The following is a 13,268-nucleotide window of genomic DNA, read 5'->3' as shown; positions in this document are numbered from 1 at the left end:
GATTAGCTCCAAGTCATTGATTTGTTCACTGAAGCATACGAGAGAATTGGCCTTGCACTTAATGTTTACAAAACAGTTCCTCAACCACCTTGGTTGGCGCTGTTCTACCAATGACCATCCGACAATGAAGGTCAACCATGAGACCCTGGAAAATGTTGACCACTTACCATATCTCAGGAGGCACCTGTCGATAGCAAAATTCAGCATAGATTTAAGTGGTCCAGTGCAGCCTTTGACCATCAAGGAGAAAAAGAGCTTGAGGCTCAAGACCTCAAACTTAGTACAAAGCTCATGAAGTACCAGACAGCAGAATTGCTGCCCTCCTGAATGTTTCTGGAACATGCACAACCTGTACAGCAGCCACCTCAAAGCACTGGTGGGGTACCACCAATGTGAACTCTGTAAAATCCTCAGATCTATTAGTGGGATAAATAAACCAGTGTACTTACCCTGTCCAACATCTACTGAGGCTCTCATTACACTCAGCTGATACAGCTGGAGTCACATCGTTTGCATGCCTGACACCAAACTCCAGAAATGGAAACTATTCATAGAGTGGCATGAGGTTACCAGGTGGACAATGGAAAAGATTTGAGAATGTTGACTTGAAAATGTGTAACACTTCCACTGACCTGGGGAAGTCCTTGGCCCATGAGCACTCAAAATGGAGAACAAGCATTCAGGATGGTATTGAGAACATTGACTCTGTGTTCGGGAGCCCCCAGAAAACCTCTTGCCCCATCTATGGCAATGTCTGCGAGTCCCAACCTGGCCAAAAGGATACAAGGGCATCAATCAGACTTTGAGAGACATTCTACTGACCACTTATTAGCAGAAGTGGGGAAAGAAAATATGTAGCATATACTCATCCGAGATTTCAACTGTTCCAAATTAAATTAGCAAAATGAGGGGGGAAGCAGGAAAAGGGAATGGAGTTTTTGCAGGACTACTACTGGAAGTTGTGCAGTGCATAAGAAATCCGAGAAGAGAATCACTGCTGAATTTGGTAATGGAAATTAACTTTTACAAAGAAGTGAAGTAAACATTGAAAGCATCTAGAAAATTGTGATTGCAGACTAAAGTTTAACATAATTAATGATTAAAAGAGATACCAAAGTGATGGACTGAATAAAAGGGTTCTTGTTTCAGCCTTGCAGCCAACTCTGATCTGTTTGACTGTATGGTTCTTCATGTAATTATCATAGTCATCAAGAGATTCTTATTAATTTGGTTCCATTTCCTCATTCCTAGTTTACATGGTGCTCAACAATTGAATTCTTTCCTCTAATCCAAGATCTTTTCTGGACATCAGCACTTCAACACACTTTGTAATGTCATCGCTAAAAACAGCATCTATACCTCTTCCCAAAAAATCTAAGATAAGATATTTATTTATTAGTCACATGTACATCAAAAAAACAGTGAAATGCGTCCTTTTGCATTGCTGAGAATGTGCTGGGGGCAGCCCGCAAGTGTCGTCACTCTTCTGGCGCCAACATAGCATGCCCACAGCTCCATAGCATGTACCTTTGTGGATAAGGATGAAGGCTTAGGGTCCTACATTGTTATATATTGAATTCTCATAACTGCTCCTCACTGGCAACTACTCCTGCCCAAAACCACTGACCAAGATTAAATTACTACTTATTCTTGGGATTCAATTAACTCTTCTTCCTCCCTGAATCACAAGATCTGCAACTGTGACAAAAGCTTTACAAATCCAAGCAAACTTTCCTTGAGACTTTGCTTATGGACATCTTGTTCGGCATGGACGAGTTGAGTCAAAGGGCCTGTTTCCATGCTGTATTACTCTTTGAATTTATGACTCTGAGAACCTGGATGTTTACTATAATTGTATGGAGAACATTATTGATCTCCATCAAAAAAGTATATGCTGCAAGTAGGACAACCTTCTTTGGTACCAATTCTTTCAAACATTTCCTCAGTGAATGTTTATCTAATCATGCTAGTTTTTAAAGTTATTATCTTTCTTTTTCAGTCTACTGCACAGCCGTCCTCTTCCCTCCAACCCTCCATGTTGATAGATGAGTTAGCACAGAGGAAGGGTGGAAATTTAAATGGAGATGCAGAGAGGATGCTATGTGGAGTGTAAACATCAGTAGTGGTCTGACCTTTGTCTGTTCAGTAGACAACATTTGGTTCACCTCCTACAGTGCTTGCATATTGCCATGATGATCTATTGGTCAGTTAATCTACAACAGATCCAGACGGAAACCAAGGGAAAACTGCAGTGGTGGAGAGTTTGGAAACGGTACATCCAGTTACCTGATCTATCTAGACATGACAAAAATACCGCACATTTCCAATGATATATTTTATCTCGAAACATTTTTCTGGAAGATATCTATATAATATGATTGATATAATAATTCTTCAGTTGAATTACTCTTGCCAGCAGAAACAAATATATGGTCATAGAGTATTACTGCACAGAAACAGGCCCTTCAGCCCATCAAGTCCATGCCGGCCTGATCTGCCTAGCCCCATCTACCTGCACCAGGACCATATCCCTCCAAACCCCTGCCATCCATGTACCTATGCAAACTTCTCTTAAATGTTACAATTGAACCCGCATCTACCACTTCTTCTAGCAGCTCGTTCCACACACGCACCATCCTCTGAGTGAAGAAGTTTCCCCTCAGATTCCCCTTGTATATTTCATCTTTCTCCCTAAACCTATGTCCCCTAGTTCTAGGCTCACCCAACCTGAGGGGAAAAAGCCTGCATGCATTCACCCTATCTATACCCCTCATAATTTTGTATACCTCTATAAGATCCCGCCTCATTCTCCTGTGCTGCAGGGAATAAAGTCCTAACCTTTTCAACCTTTCCCTATAACTCGTCCTCAAGTCCCAGCAGCATCCGTGTAAATTTTCTCTGCAGTTTTTCAAGCTTATTTATATCTTTCCTGTAGGTAGGTGACCAGAACTGCACACAATACTCTAAATTCGGCCTCACTAATGTTTTATACAGCTTCAACATAACATCCCAACTCCTGTACTCAATGCCCTGATTTATGAAGGCCAATGTGCCAAAAGTTCTCTTTATGACCCCATCTACCTGTGATGCTGCTTTCAAGGAATTATGGATCTGCTCCCAGGTCCCTTTTGTTCTACTGCATACCTCGGTGCTCTACCATTCACTGTGTGAGTCTTACCCTGGTTTGTCCTTCCAAAGTGCAACACCTCACACTTGTCTGCTACGATAGTGCTATTACAGCGCCAGCAACCGGGTTCAATTCCAGCCGCTGTCTGTAAGGAGCTTTTAACGTTCTCCCTGTGTCTGCGCGGGTTTCCTCCGGGTGCTCCGGTTTCCTCCCACATTCTAAAGACGTACAAGTTAGGAGCTGTAGGCATGCTATGTTGGCGCCGGAAGCGTGGTGACACTTGCGGGCTGCCCCCAGAACACTCAGCGCAAGAGATGTATTTCACTGTGTGTTTCGATGTACATGTGACTAATAAATCTTAATTTTAAATTCCATCTGCCATTTTTCAGCCCATTCTCCTGGCTGGTCAAGATCACGCTGCAAGCTTTGATAGCCTTCCTCGCTGTCCACTACACCTTCAATCTTGGTGTCATCTGCAAATTTGTTGATCCAGTTTACCACATTATCATCTATTCATTAATATAGATGATAAACAACAACGGACCCACCACTGATCCCTGCGACCACACCACTAGTCACAGGCCTCCAGTCAGAGACAACCACCTACTACCACTCTCTGGCTTCTCCCTCTAAGCCAATGTTGAATCCAAGCGACTTAACCTTCTGGACCAGCCTCACATATGGGACTTTGTCAAAGGCCTTGATAAAGTCCAAGTAGAAAACGTCCACCACTTTTCCTTCATCAGTTTTCTTAGTAACCTCCTTGAAAATCTTTATAAGATTGGTTAGACATGACCTAACATGCAGAAAGCCATGTTGACTGTCCCTAATCAGGCCCTGTCTATCCAAATACTTATATATCCTGACCCTTAGAAAAGCTTCCAATAATTTATGCATGACTGATGTCAGGCTAACCGGCCTATAATTTCCTGGCTCATTCTTAGAGCCTTTCTTGAACAATGGAACAACATTAGCTATCCTCCAGTCCAGACGTTTTAAATATCTTTGCCGAGGCCCCTGAAATTTCTGCACTAGCCTCCCACAAGGTCCAAGGGGACAGCTTGTCAGGCCCTGGGGATTTATCTACCATAATTTGCCTCCAGACAGCCAGCACCTCCTGTTCAGTCATCTGTCTCTTCACTTGTGCTTTGCAGTTTAATTTATTCTTCCCAGACACAACCCAAATAGGGAAGATCAAAAACTATAATTATTTTGGATAGAAGGACTGAGGCAACAGCATAGCTGTTGTATGGCAGGTAGGTCACTGGCCATCATTAATGTTATTTACTTAAGAGTGGTGTCATTTGTTTTAATACATTAGTCCTGTCCCTTTATGTATCATTGTGTTAGTGATAAAATGGCTGTTAGTCTAACCTATATTCTGATTTGCTTTTGTTTTTGGTCTAAGCAGATCACCGGATTCTGCAAACAATCTCTTTTGGAACAGTGACTCGTATCCGTCCTTTGCACCTCTTGGTAGCCACAGGCGGTGGGTATGTGGGATACTGGCAGTATGACAAGTACAAGCAACGAGAACTCAAACGTCGTGGGTTAGAAGGGCTGAGGCAACGGGGCTTAGCTGCTGCATGGCAGGTAGGTCATTGGTAACTGGGCATCATTAATGTTATTAATCAGCAGTGTCATTTGTTTTAACACTGGCACAAAGTCCCCTGCCTTTAAGAAATCAGATGGAAATCATGAGGGCACCATGCCATTCTTTATCACACAGCTGCGATAAGTTTGATATTGTCCCATTGTGAAAATGCTTGCCTCTGTGCACTGCATGGTTGTAGTTCTCTAATAAAGCTTCTTTGAACTTTCTCATAACAATTCTCCAGCCTCCTATGTGTTAATGCTAAAGAGGATTAGGTGAACTGGGTAGAGTGAATTTATTTTTAAACATAATTTGACCTTTTTCCTTTATCAGTTTAGAAAATGGACTTAAATAAAGCAAAGGAAATATCCTTGCAGATATTAAGAGCATGACTGGGCTTGTGATAGTGGACCTTATAGCCGAGAATTATATAGGAAAGAAACCAAGCTGGTGAAAAACTTAAGTATCCCTAAGAAAATGAACGGTCTGGTAAGGCTATATTCAAGTAGAGTTATGGAAGTAAGTGTGTTGTCAGACTGTTCAGTTAAGTTATTATTTGTTGAATATCAGACCCTTTTTTTATAAACCAAAGCAGTACAGGAGATTTAAGAAAAAAACAAAATGCTGGAAGAACTTAGTGGATCAGGCAGCTTCTGTGGAGGGAAATAGACAGCCAATGATTCGGGTCAGGACCCTTCGTCTGGACTGTTTTTTGCTCCAGATTCCAGCATCTGCAGCCTCTTGTATCTCTGCAGTACAGGAGATATTAGCTACGTTTTGGCAGTGAGGGGTCAGAGACGCTGACTAACAATAATACTGGGACTGAAACTGAAGATGATATCATAAATATTTGGGTTCATTCTCCAAAGACCTGAGATCTGAGAGTTAGGAAACCGGAGGGATGAGTTTCGGAAGAGTGAAGGCATTGGAAGGATGGGTTTCAATGGAACCGTGAAGTTATTGTAGGGATAGACTTATGGCTGTGTGGGTATTAAATTTCAGCGAAGCTTGTGCTTCAGTGAAAGAGTGAAGACAACCGAACATATCAGTGCATTACTAGGCTCTAATGGTAATGAGGTTATAGATTTCTTATCCTTGATTTTATGTTCTTGAATGTTGTTCAGAGAATTGTAAAAATCACAGCTTGGAGGTGCTGGTTTTCAAAGAGCCTCAATAAAGATGTATCTGGCTTTTTGAGAAAACAATCCCTGTTAATCTGATATGTCTGCTTTTTGTCCATAACTTGTAAACTTCTCATCTTATTCAACACCCTTTCTAAATAATATTTGATAACAACCTACAGCATCTTTTCTTGTAGTGTGTTACAAGTACCTTGAACTCTACGTGAGGGAGAAAAATCTGCCCAACTCCCACCTAGAGCTACACCACTGATTTTGTTTTTCTCTATCACCTTTCTTTATTAAAATTCCCACTTCCCAGATGTGGTGATTTTCTCTCTCTGCTGTTTTTTTTACTGGTACTAATGAACAAACATAAAACGCAAGTGGATGGTTTTTAAATGATTTTCCATAATACTAGAAGGTTGAGACTCTCTATTCTGGCATTTTGGGTTTGGCAGCTCCCATGATCCGGCATGTTTTGAATCTGTAGCACACATCTGTACTAATTAACTAATTCTAACTAAAATCTAAAATTAACTGAGCACTGTTCTAATCTGTAGCTAATTAAACTCCCAGTGCAATTTTTGTAATCTCAGTTGACAGCGTTTCTGATTTACAGAAATTTTGAGCTATGTACAATTTCTGGGGAGTGTCTAGACTTAAAAAAAAGAACAGTTCTCGTGCTCAGAGGAAGATGGTCAGGGGCAGTTTCTATGGTCTGGCACCAGTCAGGTTCCAAAGGCGCCGGTATAGAGAGTTTCAACCTGTACTAAGATATTAACCTTAGTTCTATGGTGACCTATCAGAATGTGGTGATAGTTTAGTTGCTGAATGCTGGGATTGTTTAGTCTGTACAAACTAGAATTGGAATTTTATTTTTTTTCTCCATTCTCTGATGGTTTCTTGAAATCCCTGCACTTTGGAACAGAAATCGCTGAATTGTAAACCTTAGCTTTTCTTCTTTTGAGCCTTGAGATGCCAAAACTGCAGTTCTCTAACTCGTCACAGACCTTCAAACCTTGATATTACGGCAAGCTGTGGCTTTTTTCTGTGGGTTGTTGGTGAGTTGGGTTTGGGAGCCTATATGGGCATCAAGTCAGAATTTGCTTGTGGAGGAGCCTGTCAGGTTCAGCTCCTGTCAGCACAGAACTGGTAGATGTTATGTACATTAAACACACGATGTGATTTTTCAGGAGTGAAATATATGGAAGGTTATTTTTCTAATTGAATTTGGAATGAAGTACCAGGATGGTGCAACAAATGTTCTGATGGCTGACAGAAAAAATCACAATACTCAATCCTGTTCTGCACTATGTAGTTTAATAACTTTATCTTGTACTGCATAATATGCTTTGTATTGTGATGTGCTTCATTCTGTGGAACAGGCTTTCGATTAATATGTATCTGGCTCCACGGTGCCCTGTAGGAATGTGGAGACAATTTAGCCACTGGATGTTGGGATTGCATAGTGTGTTCAAGCTGAAGATAGACTTTGTTGGCTGTGTGTTGTAAATTGTTTTCAATCTTTATGTACATTCTGTGCTTCCTTCACTGACACCATTACCACCTAAATCACGATGCAACAAGCTTAGTCAACTGTGCAGTGTGATCACTGCATTAATACACAGTCCAGTTCTAAGGCTCTTTAAGGTTATTTTGTTGAAAACTTCCACGTGATCCATGGCATTATCTATAAATAAGAGATTTCTGCATTGTAAGAAGATGAAGGACTTGTTTTTTTTTGAGTGAATTATCTGTGTTGTATTTTTTCCCATTCCTTCCCTACTGTTGCCCTTTCAGGGTTTTTATACTTTCTCCCATTACTCTTTCATCTCTTCCAGTGTTGGGATAGCTGTGAACCCGTTATTGAACAAGAGCTGATACAAGCACAGATGGTCTGTAGCTCTTCCCACCTTCATGTGATTTGCTTCTTTGATAAGCTTCGAGCAGAGTTGTTAATCTTCACACATTGTGAGCTTCTGTCTGATTTTAAACACATTTCACATGCAACATAATAATGCTGTAATGTTGCTGAGTTGTCCACGGACTCTTTAGTGACCTATTTCAAACTCCAAACTGCTTTTGTACATACATTTTGAACATAATTTTGAACAATGTTTGTTCAATTCACATGTCCACAAGAAATCTGTTCAGAAAGGCTGTAGGGAGAATTTCACTATGAGTCTTGGAAGAAAACTGGTGTATTGCCATGAAATTTGTACCATTCATCAAATCTTGCAGTTGATGAGTATGATGACAATTGGTTGGCTTAACGACCATTGTGCTAATAGCTCGATGATATCTCCTCCATCCTGGAACTACTTGTGGTATCACCAAAATGGTGCTGTAGCATGGCGACTCGTTGCAAGCTGCTCTCTACAGATCTACTCATTACCCTTACTATAATTGTTCTGCGCTTTTAAATTTAACTGCACTCTGTAATGAATTGACCTGTACGATCGGTATGCAAGGCAAATTTTTCATTGTACCTTGGTACGAGTGACAATAATAAACCAATTCTAATACCATTTGCTTTTGTTTACATTCACACAGGAGAGTAGTTCCATTTGGCCTGTCAAGTCTCTACTGGTTCACAAAGCAAATCCATTGCCCTACTAAATTTCTGTGTAACCTATTCTCTCCACAGTCCTATCAACTCACCCCAAATTCCATCATCCTCCTATGCTAGGGGGCAATTTCCAGTGGCCAGTTAACCTACCAACCCAAACTTTGCAGTCGGGAGGAAACTGGAATCTGTGGAAACAGAAACTGAGATAACATTTTAGATCAACAACACTTTGTTAGAATGGGGATTAGGAATCATGCTTTTATTTATCAAATGGTGGAAAATCCTGTTCCTTTAGGAGAAAGAAGTGAAATTATCACTGAATAGTCTTATGACCATAGTGATGTGTAGGGCACATACGAGTCAGATTTTCCTGCACTGTGGCTTCCACAAGAGGGAATCTCGAATCATACTTGCGACCTGCACAAAAAGTAGATTTCTTCTGTTTTTCCGTGTTTGTTACAGCTGTGGTTTGGGATTTTATTCAAGTCTTGTTTTTCTGTGTTTGTAGCTGGACAGTTGTTTCTGTATGATCATAACTAGCCTTGTGTGCTCCATTCAGATTAATGTTGATTCAAAATTGTAGTAAGTGCCTGGAATGTATTCCTTTTCACATTTGTTGGGAGAAAACATTGCTGGACCTATATGCACAGACTGAAATCATTGGTAAAGTTAACTTAAAGGCAAAATAATGCATTGAAATAGCAAAGCACACTACGTTGTTAAAGTAGGCTTCTAAAACCAGAGGGAATCTTAGGAAGAACTGTCTCGCCCAGATGGTGGTTGAAATCTGGAACACACTGCCCAAGAGGATGGTGGAGGCTCAGAAACTCACATTGAAGTACTTGCATCACCAAGGCTTAGGAGGCTACGGAGCAAGTGCTTAGTTTTGATGGGTATTTGAAGATCAGCATGATAGGGCTGAAGGGTCTGTCTCCATGCTGTAAGTCTCTGTCTGTGAACTGTCCTCCTATCTATCTATAACAAAGGAAAAGTACAATGTATTAATGTACATGAATGGAGGGTTAAATTTATTTTTTTCCTTCGACCTTAAACCCGTGACAAAGTTTCTGATGTGTAAGTTGCTCACTACTTTAACAAGTAATTAACTAGTTTAGTTCAATATTAGATTTGATGGTCAGGGAATTACCACAGCATTGCTGCAACCTAAGAGTATTTGGAATGAATCGTAGTGTCAGAGGGACAAGACAATGAATGGCATGAGATAATACATGCAATCTGGGCTCATATTTCTATTATTGCATATGATTTGTATCCAGAAAAAAGCAATTTCAATTTTCTTTTGCCCCCCCCATTTTGAATTACAGTCAGACAACACTTGCATTTTAATTCCACTACAGTTTTCTTTTTTTGGGTTCCCTGGATGTGGGTGAAAATGGTCAGACTATACATATATTCCTTTTCCTCGAGTAAATAATGCTGGGTTCATTACTTGAACAGTGGCTGTCCATGGTGGTGTTAAGCAGAGAATCTCAGCATACTAATTAGGAGACAATGAAAGGATGCTGATTTATATCCAAGCTGGATGGTGTGTGACTTGGAAGATAATTTGGAGAGACTGCCCTAACAACCAGCAGGGAAAGGTAGCATTTCATCTCTCGTGATATCTATTCCGTCTGTTTTACTATGCACATAGAAAGTGGTATGTTTGTGTTGAAGTGTATATAAATGTGAAGCTCTGGTGTGAATTCACATGGTGGATTCTGAGACTTTGCTGTTTACTGTATATTTAAGTTACCATGTGTTCCTGGCAAGCCACCAAATTGGATCAATTCTAAATGGTGCAGTGTGACTGGTTTCTCTGTACTGGATTATATAGAAATGTAGAAGTATGACCATTACATAAGAGAGTCTCTTGTCTTTTCTCTCACTGCCAATGGTTTTTGTAAGATGAATAATTTCCTTACAATCCTTATTGTGCTTTGCAGAACTAATGTTATCTGAGGTTGGTTAATTAATGATTTGGGATGTTATGTGGGATTACCAGTGACTGAAAATAATCTCACTCGATAACCAATTTGTCTTTCAGAATTAAATAATGTACATTAACAAAAGTATTAATCAAATACTATATTGAACATTATCTGTATGGAAAAGATAGATTCAGCCCATAAGGTTAGATTATCTCTCTCCATACTTCAAACTGCCTTCTATTGGAAGATACAATAAAACATAAAGCCACTCACCACAGGATACCCGGGCCAGTGCCTCTGAAGTTCAATCTGGTCTAATCGTGTCCTTGAAATTCATTCTCTCTCAATCTTCCTCAACTGGACTAATTCTGTTGCCTATTCCTCACCCTTGACTTTCTTAAGGATATTGTCAATTGGAGGTAAGTTAATAGCAGGTTCATGCTTTAGATACCTGTGTCTAATAGCAGCTGTTTTAGAGGCAGTCAGAAGCTTGTTCTGCATTTAACTCTGAAGACAGTTCAGAGCAGCCCGATGGGGTTGATGGAGGCTGGTGTGGGAGGGTGTGGAGACTGAGTTTTTCACCTGTAGAAACACACTGTGATGGAAGGTGATCGGGGAGGGGTGCAGGTGAGGGTAGGTGTGTATGCTTACAATGGAAGAGGTTACTATACACCCTGTTCCTGCCCCAACTTAACATTTCATGCAACAAATGCACATGGCCCAGGTCAATAAGATCCTCTTAAAATATGCAGATTGGGATCTTACAATATATTTGAGGTGTGGAGAATGGGACAAGAAAAGCACTCGGCAGGATTGCAGACAAGACCAGAAGTGGCCCAGTAAAATAGATCTTTAATTCACTGAAAGGATCTTTGTATCTTACGGAGAAACTTTGGACCCCTCTTTCTATGACATGCTCCAAATGGAATTCCTCTCATAACAGCCAGGCATCCACTTCCCACTGACTGCCAGTCATCCTGGTCCTCTTTCCTGTAATATCTAAAATTGTACTGGCTTGTAGGGAGTTTGTAAGCCCAGCGCTTTGATGCCTCTGTAATTCCAAATGCCATGAGGTTGAATAGAGCTACTGAAACAGATACTCCTCTTGATCTAATCGATTTGAAAATAAGCACCACTATTCATATCCAAAGTGGTAATGCATTTGGATATGACAATTGTAGGAATGGGAAACATTAACAAGAGGTAAATATGTGTTCTGAAACCTTAAGCTAAAAGGAAGACATTTTATTCACATTGTAAACCATGATTTTTTTTCCAAAGTTGCTTTGTCTGAATTCAGCTGAGGTGCATGTTGAAAGATGTGATGAGGTGCTGTTTAAAACCAAATCTTTATTAAGCTGTTCATCACTTCAAGATTGGCAGAGCATTGGCAGTAGTAGAACTTGTTGCAGGCTACACTTTACAGCATGCAATTTAATTCTGGTTTTCTGAGCAGCCATTTTAGATCTTAACAATGATTTCAATCCACCTTTGTTCAAAGTTACTAGCTTTTTGGCATGTTGATAGTCCTAACAATAAATTACCATTCAGTGATTCACTGAATAACAGGAACACTTTATAAAAAGACAAGTGCATATTCCTCTGAACTAAAGGTCAAACTAGACTAATTCAGAATAAATACAGCTGTTGACTTTATCTTGTATAAATGTGACTAGATCATGCCACTAAAACAGCATCTACTAGAGTTATACAATACAGGCCATTGGGCCCATTGTAACAGTATAGCTTTCTGAAAGCTCTCGGTTAGACCTTGTCGCCTGAGGCCACCCCATGTCCGAAGATGACATTTAATAAGTTTGCTGGCTTTGACGGCTCTACGTTGTCTACCGTGCTACACTTGGCATGTCAGTCTATATGATCCATTCTCGTTCTTTCTCTTCCATGCTCACTCTCTGACTTGCTTTCTAGCCTGTGCATCAGTAATGAAGAACAGAAGACCTGGCTGACTTCAGTTTTGCTCTCTGGCCAAGATTCCAGAGTCATTTTGCAGTGCCATCCTGGTTCATGATTGGCAGCTAATTCACCACACAATGAGCTCACAACTTCACAACTTTTGTGGAGTAGTGTTCGAGCCAGGTGTCAACTGGAGACTCTGAAAACCTTTCCATTTAAGTGCATTATAGCTGACAGACACTGCGTCATTAGAATATAAATAGAGGAAGGAGAAGGCCATTCATCCTCTTTTTAACTGCCCCGTCATTCAATAAGAACTTGTAAAGTTGCAAGCTTATTGTGTGGTGAATTAGCTTCCAATCACAAACCAGTAAGGCACTGCAAAACAACTGTCACTTTCCTGCAGTAACTGCATACCCCTTGAACCCCTCAATATTTATCAATCTATTGATTCCTGTCTTGAATATACCCAGTGACTGAGTCAGTCTCTCCTTGTAACTGAAATGCTCCATATTGAGCAACATCTTGGTGAATCTCCTCTGCACTGTCAACAGTGCAATCATATCTTCCTCATAGTGTAGCAACCAGAACTGCAAACACCAATTCGGCTGTGACCTAACCAATGTTTTATAAAGTTGTACCAAGACCTCCCTCTTCTTGTACTCTGTGCTCCGGCTAATAAAGCAAGCATCCTGTGCTGCCACCTTCAGGGATCTTTGGACTTGTACACAGACATCTAATACCTTTTTAATCTTGTTTTGAGGAATATATGAATTATTTTAAAAGGAGGTGGCTGTGGCATAACAGCCACTACACAGACTTGACAGAGCGAGGACTTGGTCCATTTGTAAGATGGACCCAGATAATTGGAAATGAGGCTCTACTACACACACGTATGTGGAGCCATGCTCTAAGAGGACCACACACTCTCTCTCTCACACTCTTTCTAAAGGAACAATACATCTCTTTTAAAGAGATGTCTTGGGTGCACGCAGGATATATAAGATTATAA

The 13,268-nt window shown here is 40.5% G+C and overlaps 1 protein-coding gene across 2 annotated transcripts in view; it reads left to right on the top strand.

Moving 5' to 3' along the window:
* Positions 1-13,268, top strand: part of pisd (phosphatidylserine decarboxylase) — a 92,911-nt gene that overhangs the window by 16,494 nt on the left and 63,149 nt on the right. The window contains exon 3 of one of the 2 annotated variants that reach the window (XM_052031969.1): positions 4,539-4,720. In XM_052031969.1, the coding sequence (XP_051887929.1) occupies positions 4,539-4,720 (182 nt within the window). Of the gene's footprint in view, positions 1-4,538; positions 4,721-13,268 lie in introns of those variants that run through there. The other variant, XM_052031972.1, reaches the window with a different exon arrangement.

This window comes from Pristis pectinata, chromosome 17, assembly GCF_009764475.1.
Source record: "Pristis pectinata isolate sPriPec2 chromosome 17, sPriPec2.1.pri, whole genome shotgun sequence".
Lineage (NCBI taxonomy): Eukaryota > Metazoa > Chordata > Chondrichthyes > Rhinopristiformes > Pristidae > Pristis > Pristis pectinata.
Note: the sequence above shows the minus strand (reverse complement) of the source record. Positions and strands in the feature narration are given on the sequence as shown.